General features: G+C 34.5%; 1 protein-coding gene across 1 annotated transcript in view; it reads left to right on the forward strand.

Moving 5' to 3' along the window:
- RYR3 (ryanodine receptor 3) overlaps nucleotides 1–18604 on the forward strand; it is a 195126-nt gene that overhangs the window by 93868 nt on the left and 82654 nt on the right. The window contains exons 33-43 of the mRNA XM_071427042.1: nucleotides 86–251; nucleotides 2636–2722; nucleotides 3113–3339; nucleotides 4459–5260; nucleotides 5736–5936; nucleotides 6210–6312; nucleotides 10090–10227; nucleotides 13188–13461; nucleotides 15186–15300; nucleotides 17010–17142; nucleotides 18137–18240. Of these exons, the coding sequence (XP_071283143.1) occupies nucleotides 86–251; nucleotides 2636–2722; nucleotides 3113–3339; nucleotides 4459–5260; nucleotides 5736–5936; nucleotides 6210–6312; nucleotides 10090–10227; nucleotides 13188–13461; nucleotides 15186–15300; nucleotides 17010–17142; nucleotides 18137–18240 (2350 nt within the window). The remainder of the gene's footprint in view (nucleotides 1–85; nucleotides 252–2635; nucleotides 2723–3112; nucleotides 3340–4458; nucleotides 5261–5735; nucleotides 5937–6209; nucleotides 6313–10089; nucleotides 10228–13187; nucleotides 13462–15185; nucleotides 15301–17009; nucleotides 17143–18136; nucleotides 18241–18604) is intronic.

Below are 18604 nucleotides of genomic sequence, written 5' to 3' on the forward strand. Positions count from 1 at the left end.
AAGGAAAAAAAGGTATTCCTCCATTGAAAAGTGCATGTCCACCAAGTTCAGTGTGACCTATGCTTTGTTCTTGTTGCTCTTTCAGTGTGAAGCGCAGCAACTGCTACATGGTTTGGGGGGGAGATGCAATTGCTAATTCCCAGAGATCAGGTCGCAGTAATGTTGATATAGAAATTGGATGCTTTGTTGACCTGGCTACTGGAATGGTGTCATTCACAGCCAATGGAAGAGAGCTTGGCACTTGTTATCAGGTATTATCAAATTTTCAGGAAGCTATCTAGTAAGATTCTTGTTTTTATGCTACTTTTCCAGAAATCTAACTGGATACCATTTGTGCGATGTTTATATATTCTCCTATATCATTCTGGTTTATCCCTCTTTTTCTCACTCCTTTTAAGGCTATGTTTTTTGAGTTGTTTCAGTATGTTTGGATAAATATTTTTTTTTACATCTCTGTGCAGTTCAGAATCTTGATTAATAAAGTTAATTCTTTAAATTGTTTTTTCAATTTGAATCTATCATACAATAAAGGGGAAATAAATATTTAAACTAGCAGAAGGTCAAAATTAGACTTTATATATAATTTTTGATATGAAATAAGAAGAAAAATTTAGTTCATTATTACCAGGGTTTGTGTCTTCTGCAGATAGCTGTGATTTGGTGACTTTGTGATTTGATAAGTTTCAAAACCTAAAATTCAAATATGCATTAATGCAGAAAGCCAAAATAAGTGGGGTGAGCCCTAAATGTTATTGATACCATCAAAACATGATGTCATTTTAAAAGTGGATCAGTGGTTGACAGGAGTTTTCAGCACCGGATTGTTGAGATTTCCGCTCAGTAACATCAGTTGTCCATAGTAAAGCACTTACTGTGGAAGAGGTTGTCCAGTCTTAGTAACAATTCATTGCTTTCTTCTATGTCAGCCCTCTCAAATGCGTAATGCAGACAAAACTGTAATGTTATGTACCTAGATTTAATGGAACTTTTATACTGACTCCATTGAAAACAAGTGTGGCAGGGGTGCACACAGCCTGTACATGGGGGTGGGAGGTTATCTAGTAATTGTGATTTTGGAATATTTTGTAATAATGGCCAGTAACTTCAGTGCCACTCTGGGAGAATATTGAATGTCAGCACACTGGCAAAAGAAAACAGGTGGTTAAAGTACTTAAGCTTTGTTGTTTTTCTAACCAGATACAAATCAATACAAAAGCTTCTGAGCAAACCTATGAAACTTTGGTGTGTTTCTTTGCAGTGGATATTTGTGGGGTTTTCTTCAATGACAGCCTTTAGCTGTTCTTCTTACCTTGCTAGGAGATGTATGAAAAGACAGATGTGGAAGATGCATGTTATTGAATTTAGTGTAAATAACACTTTCAGGTTTTTCCTTATATGATTTACAATTAATATAATCATGTTCTATGTACTAGATGTAAAACTATCTCACAGAATACCATTATTTCTCCTCTGTTTCTTCTCTTTTTCATGGAAAAACACCAGAAGTTTTTAGGAAATATTTTCTCAAGAAACCTGTTACACCTGGTCTGCTGAAAAATGAGACTATCCAGCATTTTCTGTAGATATAAAACAGTATAAACCAACAAAATTGTTGCAAATAAGGGTGAAATATTTTGAAATTTTAGCTTACTCTGAGTAATTTAATTATTTTCTCTCTTTTTGAAAGTAATGAAAATAATATTATGTAGTTTTCATTTCCATGTCTTGAATATTTTTACAATAAAGTAAGACCTTTAAAATATTTTAATAAATCAAATCTCTCACTCCAACTGCCACAAATAATTTATATTTGTCTGGTCTTGGTAATCTAGTCTTAGAGTTCGTATATACATTTCAGCTTTGTTAACTGAAATAGAAGGACAATATTTGTTTGTTGTTTTCATTTTAAAAGGCCTATAGGTCAACGTATTTAAGAGAGGAAATTAATTTTTCTGTAGTTCTTGATCTAACTATTGAATGCCATGGGGATATTCAGGAAAAAACCCAAAACAACAATCAGAACAGAATGCCTTTTTTTTCTGGATTTGGGGTTATGGTTTTTTTAACTTATCAAAAAGGTTGGAATGTTAATACCTACCCCTATATTATTTTGTCTATGTCCATAGTCATAGTTTTGATAGATTGTTGTCCTCAAAGTTAGGAGTTGTACTTCTTCACAGCACAAATATTGTAGTTGTCCTTATTATGTACAGTGTCTGCACATGATACACAAAATGCACCATGATGTGATTAATATATTTAATTGAACTTCTGAAACTTTGACTGAATTGCAGAGATGTACTTTTTTCAGCCACCCTGGAGCACTGAATTTTTAAAATTAATATACTGTTCTATAATTATATTTTTAATTCTTTATTTTATGGCAATGGTTCCTCCTATAGGTGTTGAGAGCACATAAGGCTACAAAACACCTGTCTCAAAAACCAGGTGGTCCTATGACGATAACTGCAAATGCTTTACTGTATTATAGGTAGACACTATTCAACACTTTATTTAGTAAATTATATAAATTATTTGATAATGAAGTGTAAGATATACAGTATTTATTTTATATCTTATTCAGAGAGATTTTTTTTTTTAATTTAAAATAAATTTAATCTCATTTCACTTCTAGGTTGAACCAAACACCAAGCTTTTTCCAGCAGCTTTTTTACAGCCTACAAGCACTAACTTGATTCAGTTTGAACTTGGCAAATTAAAGGTAGGAAGTATTTTTTGTATTCTATAGAAAGGCAATCTTTATGTAAATGTGCTCTTTTAAATCTATTTATTTCCATGTAAATTCCTGCTCAGTTAAATTTGCTTAGGAAGGTTGAATCAAAGGCATGACTTGTAATTTGACTTCTACGTTTACTTCTGTAAATGTTGTTATTATATGCAGTTAATTGATTATCTGAAATGTCAAAATAAACTAATATTGTTTGAGGATAACACCATTAATGTTGGGGGATTTTAATGGATTTTGTATGTTGCAATAACTTCTACCTTTCTATAATTTGCTTTTTATTTAAAAGTTATACTTCCTTTTGGTGTTATGGTTTTATTAATAATTACATGTTTCAAAAATAATTAATACATATATTTGTTTCAGAACACCATGCCTTTGTCAGCAGCAATTTTTAAAAGTGAAGAAAGAAATCCTATTCCTCAGTGTCCCCCCCGCCTTGATGTACAAACAATCACACCAGTTTTATGGAGCCGGATGCCAAACAGCTTCCTCAGAGTAGAAACTGAGCGTGTCAGTGAGCGTCATGGCTGGGTCGTGCAGTGCTTGGAACCTCTGCAGATGATGGCACTTCATATCCCAGAAGAAAACAGGTATGCTGAAAATGAGATAAAATTAATTGATGTGGACAAAAGATACTGAAAAAAGGTGTCAGTGTATTGATTAAACCTGCCTTTCTGAATAATTATAGCTGTTGAGAATTTCTGATCCTACCTGATATCATATTAGATATTATTGTATTCATGAAACTTAAGTCAATACAGGAGGCTGAACTTTAATGACATGTACCAAGTTTTGCATGCATAAAAGAAAGCATGACTATTTGGTTTTATTTAAATTTAAATTAAAATGGCATCTCTTAAATCTGTATGTCTTTAAACATGGAGATTTTTCTCAGCTTGAGAAAAACAAGCATTAAGAACATGCAAGTACTATTTTGCCATTTTTTTCTGTAATAGAAACCTGTAATCTCTTCCTGTTCCATCTGCACTGAATTTACATGAAATAAATTCTTATGTTCTTATTGATAAGATCATGCCTTTCTTTGAGTTTCATTAAGTTTTATCTTCAGAGTGAGGATAATAAAGATCTATCCAAACGTCAAATGTAATTACCAGTGAAAAATCAAACTATCAGCAAAAGCATAGCAGAAAGATCATTTAACAGATGTACTTTTATTAGTAATTATTAAATTTCTTTTAATGATTCAAAACTCAATTTTATTTATTGTTAATAAAGATGAATTCAAGGAAAGAGTGAAAAACACTGTGTTTTGTGGAAAAAATGAACCAGCAATCCTGGGAAAACTACAAAGGCAGTGTTTGGGAATGGTAGTAATGCAGATTTTCAGCAAGCCCAATATGCCTATTTTAAAAACAAGTTCTAATTTACAATTGATTCCAAAGAAGCACCTCCATCTTAGATTTTGGTGGGTTTTTTTTTCCTGTGGAGTAATAATTTTAAACAGTCTCAATAAATTATTCCCACCATTTATTGTGTTTTAATGATGTCCACACTAAGAGTAATTAGTATCAATCTTTATATTAGTGGTTTGAAAAGGAACTGAGAAAATGTTCCTCTTCAAACCACTAATATAAAAGTTGATACTAACTAATCTTAGTATCAAAATGTTCAGAGATGATAGAACTTTCCTTTTTCAAAGTCTTTTTTCATGGAATTGACTGGTGTTCTGTTTCTTTATTTCATAACAGATGTGTTGATATTTTGGAACTATGTGAACAAGAAGATTTGATGATGTTTCACTATCACACATTAAAGCTCTACAGCTCAGTTAGTGCTCTAGGTAACACTAGAGTTGCTTATGCACTTTGTAGCCATGTGGATGTATCTCAGCTATTTTTCACAATAGATAATCAATACTTACCTGGACTTCTGCGTTCTGGATTCTACGACTTGCTCATTAGTATTCATTTGGAGCATGCCAAGCAAGCCAAGCTCATGATGAGCAATGAGTTTATCATTCCAGTTACAGATGAAACTCGAAATATTAAATTATATCCTGATGAAACAAAGAAGCATGGTTTACCTGGAGTGGGGCTTAGCACTTGTCTTAAACCAGCCTTTAATTTTTCTGCTCCATGCTTTATTGCGACCAGCGAAGATCATCAGACATCCATCCCAGAGATACCCCTGGAGATACTTAAATACAAGGCCATAAGTATGTTGACAGAGGCAGTGCAGTGCAGTGGGAGTCACATACGAGACCCTGTGGGAGGACAGGTTGCATTCCAGTTCGTTCCTGTTCTTAAACTGATAGCAACACTGCTTGTGATGGGTGTTTTTGATGATGATGATGTGAAGCAGGTGTTACTCCTCATTGATCCCACTGTGTTTGGAGACCACAAGGAAGAAACAGAAGAAAGGACAGAGAAAGAAGAAGTGACCCAAGTTGAAGAAAAAGCTGTAGAAGCTGGGGAGAAAGCAATCAAACAAACAAAAGCTCCTGCAAAGGGCTTGTTGCAGACAAGATTACCAGAATCTGTTAAACTTCAGGTGATCATTTATTATAAATATGTTACTTATATTCTATTCTTGATGAAAAAAGGATTGTGTTTTTTGTTGTGAAGGTCCTTAATTCCACTTTGCCTTAAAACTTCAAATTAATTTAAAAAAAAAATTGATGATGATGCAGTTCTTTCTACATCTATCTACACTCAAACAGATTTGTGAATACATACTTATTTAATAAAAAACAGAGGGTTAGATAAAACAATCTTTAAAGGACCCCTCCAAGCCAAACTAGTATGTGATTTCTAGATATTTTGAGTGCATGGAGTGATAGATTGTGCGTGCAATGTAGTCTCAATCAGATAATGAAACCACCATTTTTGTATTCTTCAAGGTGTTGAAACAAAAATATGGAAAAAATATCTCTCATTTTTACAGTCTGATGCAGTGTATAGTATGTGCTCAAGTCCTCCCCCAGTGTTTGTAAAGCTGTTGAGATTGTCTATTTTCTCTACCCTAGATGTGTCATTTACTCAATTATTTTTGTGACTGTGAACTACAACATAGAGTGGAAGCAATTGTATCGTTTGCAGACCGTTATGTATCAAAATTGCAGTACAACCAGAAATACAGGTACAATGAACTCATGCAAGCCTTGAACATGTCTGCTGCATTGACTGCCAAGAAGACTAAAGAATTTCGGTCTCCTCCTCAAGAGCAGGTAATATTATAAAAAAAAAAAAAAAAAGATTGAATTAAAGATTAAAAAAAACTCTTTATGATGACGAAATAAAGTCCTGACTCACTGGAGAACCAAAATTAATTTGAAAATAAATTTATTCCATGCCACAAAATATTGAATGTGAGAATGTTGAAACTTGTGTTCTAGAACTTGTGCTGTAAACTGAAGTTATAAACAGGTAAAGTATGGCTATATACTAGAATATGTCCTAGGCTATTTCACTGTTTTTACTGTGTTTTATATCCCTTAAAGATTAATATGTTGCTGAATTTTCAACTGGGAGAGGATTGTCCCTGTCCAGAGGAGATTCGGGAGGAGCTATATGAATTTCATGATGATCTTCTAATTCACTGTGGTGAGTGGCAAGTTGTTGTTTGTGTTTTTGGCACTTGATGGATCAGTTGAAAAATATACTAGCATGAGAGGTTTTTTTATCAAAGTGACTTTACAAAGTACCTACAAAGTGACTTTAGTGACAAACTTCAGTGTATGTTACAAAAACTTGGGAAGCCTGTGCGTGGTTTTAAGTTTCACTGTTAAATCTCTATTAAATATTGTCTATATACCAGTTTTAGACTTACTGGAGAAAAAATAATCCAAACAAGTAGGTTGGCTTACTTTAAAAAGTTTATATAAGCACATGTATGAGTACATACAGATAAAAGGTATTGAGGGAACAAAATTGCTGCAAAGCTGAGCATCAGAAATTAAACTTTAAAAAAAGCACATGTGGAGTTCTCTGCCTGCTTTAGCTTAGTTTCCTCTTGTATGCATAACTGTGAGAGTCAGTCATTACAAAACACTTGCACTGCATGCTTGAACTGTCCCCATTCATTTAATTTGGATTTCCTGTACAATTTTATGTGGGTCTTTTGACGTCTATTTTTTTGTTAGTTTATTGAGTTTGTTGAGATCTTTGTCTAATTCAGACAGTCATGAAATTATTAACATTTGTAGTCTGAGTCAACTAATTATTACTGTTCATTGCCAGCAATTATGCAGTTAAAACTGAAATAAACAAGCTTTTTCCATCTACCTACTTAGTAGATATATTCATAGTTACTCTTCCAGTGTATTGCTTAGTTCTATGGTTTTTGGCATCCATCTTGTCCAAAAAGAAGGGGCCAATGTCATTACAATGAGTTGACAGCATCTCAATCTCTTCCTCAGGAAGAGCATGATATTCCTATTGGTTAGTTCTCCCTCTTCCACCTTCTTGCTTGAGGTCATTACCAAATGTTTACCAATACAGTCTGATAAATCTTCCTGTGCTGGTTATCCCTAAAACCAGTGTTACCTGGCTCATGGAATTGTACTGTTTTAATGACCTGTAATTACTTTCTGTTTTCTGTTTGGAGGCATGGTGCCTCCTATACCATTCTGTGCTTGTATTGTTAAGGCTTCTGATGTTATTTTGCACTGCTATATCTGAGTACCCTCTTAGAATCTCAAGCAACCAGCAAGCTGTGATTTCCTGATAAGTCAATTGTAATTTTTCAACTACCTCAGCCTTATCCTCAGCCAAAGATGAGTAGGTCTGCAGGTATCTAAGCTGTGCTCCATCTGTTTACTTCTGAGGGTGTAGTACAAGACAGTATTAGAAGTCTTAAAATCAAGATTTGTGTCTGTAAGCAGAAATTTAGATGGTTTATCATTACTTGTTTTTCACAATCCTCTATTAATTGTTATTCATCATTTCTTCTAAGTGCTTACCAAAAACTGTTTTTTTCATTCCATAATTTTTCTTTCAAGTGTTAAAGTGAATAGTTAGTATCCTCCTATTTACTCCTCTTTCTCTCTTTTTTTATTACATCTATTATAATAGATTATTAGAGCTACCTCCATTGTTCAGTTACTTAGCCCTTGATCTGACCTCTGGTTTCCAAAGGTAATGCCCATTTGGCAGCACAGAGTACTCTAAGACTCCAGGATGGAGATTATGAAAGCCCTACAACTTGGAAATGTCTTAACACCACAATCAATTAATTTTAATTTAAAACCATGTTGCTGCTATGCTCATTGAGGTATTTCAGCTCCTGATCAATCTTCATGGCTCATGAAGTGAAACACTGTTTAGTGTATGCATTGAGATTTTGCTTTTTAGGGATGCACTTTTACTATTTGTTTACTACGTTCTGTATTTTGTGTACTACATGTGTATTTTGAATGAGAGTTCAAGACAGACAAAACACTGTCTCATTATTAAAACAGTTTAAAGATCCTCTGGATTCTATGCAAAACCATATTCATTACTTTGTACAGATTTATCAGAGGTGGTTGCTGTGGATAAATGCTCCTCATTATCTGTGTCCTGACTTGGTCCTGAAAATCAGTACTAAGCAATCACAGCTGCAGATTAAATGAATAGGAGTTCTGCTTGGAATGTTTAATCAGCTTTTTAGTACTAAGTATACTTTGCCATCTAAGTGGAAAACTATGTATGCAATCAAGTAATTAAAGGCTTCTTCATAATGAATATAAGCAAATAGTTTCTCAGGCAGTCTTAATCCTAGCACGTCGTAACAGGGAGTGGTTAATTTTGCTAGCAAAATAATGGTCCTCAATCATATTTTTCATGTGCAGTTTCTTGCTTATAAAGAACCAAGCAAATTTACAGCATATTTGGTAGCATCATATCAAACTGACAGTCACCTGGGTTGAAACCATCACAGTGCACAGACCTCTGCCACTTGAAGGAAGCAGTTAGCCAGTAGCAACAGCAGACAGTCAGCTCTGAATGGATTGCAACTCTAAGATGATGCAGAATGAGTGATTATGGAAGAGTAGATGAGACCCCATCTGGAGGAGTCACAGACCTCATCTACCCCAGTCCAACACTGTTTTAACTCATGATACCAGTGCATTTCCTTCTCTCTGTCCATTTTAACTTCTTCAGAGCTCCTCTCCCAGTGTCCTTCTCTTGTGTTCAGAACCCAGGGTTTATTTCAATGCCAGATATTTGTTCCTTTAATATCCTTGTCTGCTTTCTCTTTCCTTTCATTGCTGGTGACATTTCCTGTTCTTACTTTCTTTCAGACTGACTGTATCCCTTCTTAACTTTTCATTTTGCCAAACCAGTTCCACTTATCCCATTTCTTAAATTCTGTACGTACTGTCCAATTTCAATTTTGACTTCCTTCATTCCCTCTCAGTGCCTTTGAATTTTATCACTTAGTCACTCCTAGTCATAATTTCCCCTCCCCTTTTTGTAGCTGCTGGCAGCAAAGTTTCTCCAGCTTGTTACCACGTGTCTGTTCTATTTTCTTTCTTAGTTAACTGTTTAGGACCAGTTTTAGCTACCGTAGTTTCTTCTTTTCCCCCCTGCTTCAGTTCTAGGTCTAGTATCCTGTCTGAAAAACTTTTCCTTTTCTCAATTTCTCTTTGACAAGCAAACTGCAAAAGCTTACATTTCAGTTTGGCACAATCTCTGATCTGGAGAGAGCCTTCTTAGTTGTTCTTTGCTTCTGCACATAGCACATGTGTTGTCTGATGATCACTAAGAAGTGTGAGAGACTTTGAATGGTTGTGAAGCAGTGTAGTGAACTGAACTGAATTAAACTCATCATTTTACCAGGTATTAAACCACCTGGTAAAATGACATCCTGCCTCATTGTATACATTTTCATGAAAAGCATGTATTATCCACATAATCTCTGAATGTCTGCCTTCTTAGAGCTTTAAAATCAGTTAATATATTTGTTTATGGCTGCTAAATATCTCGACTGAAAAACTGTACTGTATTGTAAGATATAGCCATACACTTCTTTCTTTAGCCTACATTCTGCAATATGAAACAAAGGATCACATATTTAATCAAATATGGCTGTGAGTCATACTTAATTGCCATAGTAGACTCAAAAAAAGTACCACCTCTTTGGTCATAATAGTGAAAAATGAATACTATAAATCTGGATGTAAGAAGTATGTGTACTGAAATGAAGATAATTTGAGGAGTGCTTCTGGTACTGTGTGTTAAACCTGCTGGCCTTACTACTTCTTCTTTTATCCTGTATGAAATTTGCTGGTGAAAAAAATCAATATTCCTATAGCAATTTTAATATTCTTTAAATATTGGGGGAGTTAAACTTCAAACATTAAGTTTTGTTACTAACCAATTTTATTTTATGCTAAGGTATTCCACTAGAAGAAGAGGAAGAGGAAGAAGAAGATTCCTCCTTGACTGGCAAACTCCGTTCATTAATGTACAAAATCAAAGGTCCACCAAAAGCAGAAAAATTGGAGCCTAAGGAAGAAGAAGAGAAAGCTCCTAGTAAGTTTTCTTTCCATATAAATGCTTTCATGGTGCAAATGTTAAAATTTTACAAATGTTAAAATTTTACAAAGTCAACAGGAGTGTATTTTCTAATAAAATTTTATAAGGGGCTGAAGAAGGACACTGCCTGTTTAAGTTTCTTCTACCTCTTAGAACTATTATTCTGTATATGGAACACCTCAGATGCATTTTTAAACAAGAAATTAAAATGAGTGGAAGATTTTAGATCCAGATCATTAACTCTGGGGTTGAAAATTTACATATTCTTTATAAAGAACTGTGAAAAGCTGATTATGGCACAATAGTCTAGACTCAAGCATTCTAAACTTGGGAAGATCTAATTTTTATGGGTTTTTTTTAAATGTAAAAATTCTTCTTAAGAGCTTATGTCCATTTCCTTCTATTACCTTTTCATATAGATGCAAATACAGACAAGCACATAATCCCCCCAAAACACTTGTAATCACAAACTTCTTATTCTTAGCAGTACTCCTGTACATATCCATTCTCATACCCTCTTCCATAAGATGCGAAGGGTGTTCATGGTCTATGCAGGTGAGATTGGTTCTGTGCTTGCAATTCCTCAACTATTTGCACAAGCTTTTAGTTGAGCCTCTTTGAACAACTCACCTGATTCTCATTGCCACTGTGCTCACATGCCACATGAGAATTCATCCCAGTGAGGGTGATGTATGGTATGAATCTCACAAGTTTTGTCTTTGCTGTTGATATGAGTTTTCAAACCTTAGTAGTGACTAGGGATGGTAAGGAACAATTAAGGCAAAAAGCCAAATTTCTCCAGGTCTTCCTTTAGGACACTTTTTTTTTAGGTTTCTTCTTGCCTTTCTGAATCAAGATTGGGGCTCTAGCTCTAAATTTCTGTACCACCATACAGATATCATGTGCAGGATTCTCCAAGTGACTTCAGGTTGGTCAACCAGTAACAGTTCTCTTTTTTTTTCCAAGTTGTTCAGTTTGTCAATAGGCCCATGTAGAGATGTGGAATGGTTAATTTATTTCAGGCTCAATAATTAAGAGTTCTGTGGAGGTTAGACAGCAAAATTATTTTATAACTCATGACACTTATATGATCTGCTTGCTCTGGAAAGCACCTTAGAGTGTTTGCCTGGTCTGAAGGCATATTTTGGTCTGTTAAGCTTGTTAATGTGTTTAAAGTACATTAAATCTTGTAACAATCTGATATGCTGCATGAAGCAGGGCTTCATTCTCCAGTGACTCATCTGTTAGCATCTGCTTTCTCTTTAATAGTAGCAGGAGCTATTCAGTACCTGGTAGTATCATTTCTTCTCTAGGTTTCATGTGGATTCTATTGTCATGAATCAGGAAGTATTCACTCATAAAGCCTCAGGGCACATGCTGTTTGGTCCTTGGAACAGAGCAGTTCACTTATTTCATGTACCAGAACTTTGGGTTACAAGAAATGTGGGTTGGAAAATGATCCTATAGTGTCTATTTTTCTAGAAATTTCAGGTGATTTCTTTGGGCTTGGGCCTAAAGAATGGCCCTGGAGTGATGCATAGTACAAATATGCACATGGATTAAGTCATTCAAAGCATGATGAAAAATAATATAGATTTATTATGTTATATACTTGACTGTAGCTGGACACTCTGAGGTTTTTAGTCCATGTGTGCACTTCCCCTTTATGCATCAGGAAATTTGGAATTCAGAGATTAAAGGAAATGGATGTCAGAGGTATCCCCAATCCTTTTATGTGCATGAGGAGGTGTGGTGGTGTGCACGATGTGTACCTATTTCCAAGATTAAAATCTCTGGCCTTGAGTGTCTTGGTTTTAGTCATACATACTCAGTGTGAATATTCATAAGAAGGAACTATTTGCTACAAATAAATCTTCCTTTAAGCTTACATTCAGTTATTATCACAAACAATCTTTTACCCAAGTGAGGAATGCCAGCAATTTCAACCTAGTATTAATTATGAATCAGTAAATTTTGTATTTAAAAACAAGTTAGAACTCTGAAAATAAACACATAGAGGCAAATAATTATTATTAATAATGATTATAGGATTTTGTAACCGTCAAGTGAAAACTGAGATAAGCCATGACATGCTAAGAGTAGGGCTATCTCTGTGAAGTGCAGAATTTGTTCCCACAGGTTGAAAGCCTAATTATGGAACAGAACCTTAGAATTAATGATAGGTTTGCATAAATACAATATTAAATAAGCTAAGAAAGAAGTGTTAGCAAGTGAAAGAATAGCATACAGACAAACCCCAATGGATCTACGCTGTCTATAAACACTTTAGTGATGGAAAGTGGGAGTGTTCATGCCTTTGGAAGAACTTTGGGAAAGTCAAGGGGTATGTTTGCTGGTGATAGAAGAAAGAAATTTGCATCGTTTTATGAGGTAGGGTGGTTATTCCTTTTCTGCTTGATATCAAGCATGAACATTTGTTGGAAAAAGGACTGGAACATGTGTCCAGTTTTCAGGTAAATTCCCTAAACTTTGGGCACAGCAAAACTGTTTTCAGCATCACTGAATTTGCAATGTCTACAATACAGGTGTATCAAGCAACTTTTATTCTGTAGTTGCAAACAATACAATATTTTTAGAAAGTGCATTACCAAGTGACAGTGACTTGATCTAGAAATAAGGAATAAATTGAAAGCCTAATGCAACATTTTGTTTACAAGGATGATTCTCAAAATCATGGTAAATTAAAGGTTTTCATTGTGAACAGTGCTGGTGTGGACTTGAACCCTAAGTAGATGTTTATTGTTTTCTATCTCCCAAGAACATTACATTTATCTTGAAAAATTTGAAAGTTACTTTTCCAATTTAAAAAACCTGTTCAGTCTGCTTGTGGTTTTTACAACCTCTTTGTTGTCTCCTGTTACATATTTTACAATAATACATGTTTTTGATGTTTTCTGTTGGAAGAGCTAGTAACATGTAATGTATTTTGCTTTTAGCTACACTGAAAGAGCTCATATCACAGACAATGGTGCGCTGGTCCCAGGAAGATCAGATCCAAGACCCTGAATTAGTTCGGATTATGTACAGCCTCCTTCGTAGGCAGTATGACAGCATTGGGGAGCTCCTTCAAGCCCTGAGGAAAGCATACACCATTAGTGCTGCCTCTGTCAAGGACACCATTAATCTGCTCGCAGCACTGGGCCAGATTCGCTCACTGCTCAGTGTGAGGATGGGAAAAGAGGAGGAATTGCTAATGATTAATGGATTAGGGTATGGAATTAATGGAATTTTGTTTTAAAGTTGATGTGAAGCTTTTTGTTATCCTAGTAAATCCTCTAATTTTTGTTCCTAAATGAAAATTAATGCTGTACTGAAGTGTAAATATGTACTAGTGATTTACACTTTCACATATATTTCCAAGGTGGCTCCAGCTATCTCTCTAATAGTATCAGAAGGGTCAAAGTTTCTGTGAACTAAAGCATTATCTAAAGAAATTGGACTCCTTTTACTACAGTTAAGCCTGGCGCTTTGACCTTAAAGTTTTAGCAGCTCTGGAGAAAAAGATCACTAGAATTTTTGCTGGTGTCTACCTATACTGCATTTTTTCCAAACTTAAAGCCCATTTTATATTTCATGTTTGAGTGGATAAACTTGCTGGTGTCTTTTCAATTGGAAATTCAGAAGAAATTTCCTTTATATAGCACCAGATGATGTGAGGATATTTTCTGCATCTTTGCTATAAAATTACCTCTGATGAGCAGTGGTATTGCAGTGCATTCTTTCATGTTTGTTATTCCTCTTGTGTGACTATGATGGCTGGGCCATCTAATCTTGGAAGGAAAAAAGAACACAGAAAAGAAATTTTTCTAATTAAAATGGTGCGTTTAGAGAGAGAATTATAGTATTGTTACCTGAGAACCATATTTATTTGTCCTTCTTTGGGAATATTAAAAAAATTCTCTCCTTTACAACAATTGTAAGTTCTATTACTTTTACTATTTCAAAGTAAAATTTATACTGTTTTTGTATAAATTGCAAGGACTAATCTCTTAATATGAATTAATCTATTCATGACAATGACTCAGTAGGCAGTGTGCAACAGTATTACCCAATTTGTCCTTGATGCTGATTTTGTAAATGTGCTGAGAATTATATGAGGGATAAAGGATAAATTTTGCTTAAAGATGGTATGGATATAAGCTCTATAAGCACCTTCCAAGAGGTGCTCTATTGAGACTCATCCATTCTCAGTTTTTTGTATTTCTTTAAAGCAGGAATGATGCCTGTTATTTGCCGTGTGTTTTTAAAAGGTTGTCCAAAAATGTTAGAAATCCCTGGATTCTGTTGAAATCTAGTCCCTGGATTATTTTGAAACACATAAATTGTGTTCTGGATTATGAAACCAATACAGCAGATTCTAGAAAATGTTGAGAGAATTGTGGGCAGAGTGAAAAAGTTAAAATAGTCCTTCATAATGGACCTGTATGCCACTTCTGACAGAATTTGAAAATAGTGATGAAATACATATAACAGATTACCTTAAATACTAAGTCTCTTTATTATCTTTACTTTGTGATCTGAGGAAATTAATTAAGAGGTTACTGCAGAAATATGATTGATTTGATTTCATTTTCTTGAACTTTGTTCTCAACTTAAAACCTAACAAAACATATTCTTTTTCACTTAGATCATCACAGATTTTTCTTTTTAAATTTAAACAGAACAGATGGTAGGAGCAATTTAGAGATGAAGAATTGCCATCTCAAAATAATTTTGAGGTTAATATTCTTCTTATGAAGAATCTACAAGAATTAGAGGAATGACAACATATTGAAATGTGAAACATTTTGTTCACAGATGCTTTTGTATTATGCTGAATTCTAAGAATTTTAAATGATGTTAATACAATGAATGCATACTTCTGAAATCTCAATGCTTCAACTTAAATTAATTTGGGGTTGCTTAAAAGCAAATTGTCTTTTCTTCCATTTTAGGGATATAATGAACAACAAGGTGTTTTATCAGCATCCTAACTTAATGAGAGTCTTGGGCATGCATGAGACTGTTATGGATGTGATGGTAAATGTACTTGGAGGAGACAAATCTCAGGTAATTTCACCACAATTTGTTATGTGTTTTGCATTTTGAACCTTCCCAAAAATATATTAGGATGTTTAATAAGTGAACAAAAATATATCCCATGTAAGCTAGATTTTGCTTGTCCAAATTAAAGTATTCCTTAATGAAAAAAGTAGAATTGTTTTATTTTACTAGAGGGAGAAGCCCAGTAGCTCAACCTTGATTTTTAAAACCTGAGATATTTTAGGTGTTTCTACCTATTTCATTTTTCTTTTAATAGGATAGTAAAGCGTTTTGTTATTAAATATAGTCTTTAACTGCATTTATTGAAGATGTAGCTCTGGTAGGAAAATTTACCTCTTCATCTTAAATGAAGTGTTACTACCAATAAATTATAATAAGAGACTAAACCAAGTTTATATTTTAATGCTCAAATTCATGTACTTGAATTGAGCAAAAATTTTCTTGCAGTGTTGTGTTCTCCCTTTTCTCTGTGCTGTGCTGGAATATATATATACATGTTATTTTAAAGGCAGAGTGGCATAAATTTTGAGAAGCCTAACTGAAAATTTTCACTTCTGAAGAAAGTGAGAAGTGAAGTGTGCATATTTTCTATCTTCTCTTTGCTCATGCCTCATGATTTTATTCTGTTGCCTCCATCCCAAAAAGAGATGTCTCCTCTGATCCCAGTATTCCTTATCTAATATCCTTTCACCTGGCCACTCATCTTTCTTATGTATTTGGAACAATTTTCAGCCCAATATTCTACCTTTTGCTTATCTTTTCTTAGTCTTTCAATTTTTCGTAACTTGATTGTCTTCTATGTGCATCTGCACCACTCTTTGCCTCTTGAATCAATAATTCTCTTAAATGCTTATACATTGAATCTGCCTATACCATTGCAGTTTTACAAAGTATTCACATACCAGTTTTAGTATTTCTGTTGCATTTCAAGGTAAGTTACAATTAATTATAAAATTATTATTACTTTGCTAATTTATAGGTACTACAACACCCTGGTTTTGCTATAACTTGTACATAGAGCCAAAGGTGATAAAAAACCCCTGAAACCCAAAACAATGACAACCCCCAATGCTTTCTAATTTTATTAAAGATGTTTTCCTAGAAAATTTTAATAACACAGATCTACAAAAATGCTTTACAGAAATTACCATGATATCCTTCAAAGGAAATGCAGACTTAGAAAACTGTTTAGTAACCTGGTGTTGTGTCATTAAACAGCTTGGCCACTCTTTATGTCTCTGTTTTTATGAATTGTATGTAGACAGTAGGTACTTCATGAATATTTCTTTCTGTTCAGTGTTGTAGCTTCAAGAGATGGAATGAGCAATCATGAAATGTAGTCTGTGGCTTAGGGATTTGGCATTTTTCTAGGTTGTGGCAGCAGATTCTTTAAGCTAGATCTCCATCTTCTTGGAATAAATGGTTAATCATGAGGCTGTATTGAGACATATACTGTCTGAAGGAATGCTGGGAATGTTAAAACTTGTCGGTTCAAACTGGTATGTCATCTACAGTTCTCTGAAAAATGATTTTTCAACACTTTAATGGCCTAATGAATGTGAGAGTTAAAAGGAAATGTGAGTCCTTTCCAAAGTAACAGTCACTTGCTTATCACCTTGGTAACTTCACTGTACTTTCCTTGTGAGGAGTGCAGGAAGAACTGGAACAGATTGGTAATTAACATATTTCACTGCTTTGTCAACTTTCCTCTTCAGCAGATCGCTTTCCCGAAGATGGTGGCAAGCTGCTGTCGGTTCCTGTGCTACTTCTGCCGCATTAGCCGGCAAAACCAAAAGGCCATGTTTGAGCATCTCAGCTACTTACTGGAAAACAGCAGTGTTGGACTGGGTATGCCATGTAGCTGCAACACTGAAAAGCAAGAGTAGGAGCAGCTGTGATATCACAAGACTGGTGTCTAATTTGTATAGCAGGCTGAAACATGCTTAAACCACCTTGTGGTTTCACCTTTAAATATTTTCCTTTTTTTTTTTCATTTTTGTTTTATGTTAATGTGTCTATGAATTGTATTAGGAACAGAATAGTCTGAATCTGTGTTTTTAAACACCTTGAAAAAATTAGTTTTAAACACATGGTTTGACATTTTTCCATTTAAAATAGTTGTGGTTTGAAATCTAAGATTAAATTGACTCCTTATGGTGCTTGCTTTTTCATATGGTTTAAATTTCCTTGCCCCTACAGTTTAGGCTACTGAAGTAAATTTCATATTTCTCTTTTGAACATTGACTCAGTTTTTAAATGCATGTGCATTAAATTTTGTAACAGATGAAAAATTTATTAGCTGGTTACATGGTTATAATAATAAGATATTTCAAGGCAAGATAGCCTGTGATTTCACAGTGATTTAGCTGTTCCTGTGTGCATTTGGCCACAAAAAACACAGAAAAATGGAAAATATTAAAGAAAGAAAGCAGGTAATTGAAGCTTGAAATGTCTCTTTTTGCTAAAGATAGGCATGTTTTAAAATCTTGACTTGATAAGGCTGTGAGGAATTATGTAGCTAACATGTTGGTCTCCTAAGGAAATAGTATTCCTCCAATTTTGCTGTATTGTTAATACTGATTTTATTTTTCATCTGTATATCTGTATTTAAAACCACTGTGTTTGAGTATGCTTACAGATATGGATGTGAAGCCAGAAAAAAAATATATAGCATTTCCACATTATTTAAAAGAGTTGACTCCATTCTTGGATGAAGAACTGCCCTAAAATATTCTAGGAATATATTTGCGTTCTAGATTCCAGCGTGATTGCTGCCCTCTGCTGCGTGAATGTGATTACTGCAAACTCCCTTTAATCATTATGTATTAACTTTTTTCTGCAGCGTTTCCTTCAATGAGGGGTTCGACACCACTCGATGTGGCAGCAGCCTCTGTGATGGACAACAACGAGCTTGCACTTGCATTGGAGGAGCCAGATCTTGATAAGGTGGCCACTCTCACCTATTTACCCATTTATTAAATGCTGTACTTGTGCTGAAAGGGTTTAAAAGGGCAAGCTTGATCATAGTAGTTTTTGAATATGTTGTCCTCAAAAATACCCACTCTAGTTATGTGTTATTTCAAAGTAAGGTTGACTGAACAGTATTTTCCCTGATTTTGCCTTCTGCTTATTGGGAAGCAGAGCAAAAGAGATTTATTTCTATCTTCTGCATCCTTTCACTATTGTTATCATGTAGAAAGGATGACAAGAAAAAAGACGTGAAACAGGAATATCAAGAAGTGTTTTTTGGGGAGGAAAAAATTGAGAATTAAGAGGAAAATATTGAGAAAAGGAAACAGGCCTTTTGGCT

This window comes from Agelaius tricolor, unplaced genomic scaffold (assembly GCF_023055355.1).
Source record: "Agelaius tricolor isolate 1412-34295 unplaced genomic scaffold, bAgeTri1.0.p SCAF_5, whole genome shotgun sequence".
Lineage (NCBI taxonomy): Eukaryota > Metazoa > Chordata > Aves > Passeriformes > Icteridae > Agelaius > Agelaius tricolor.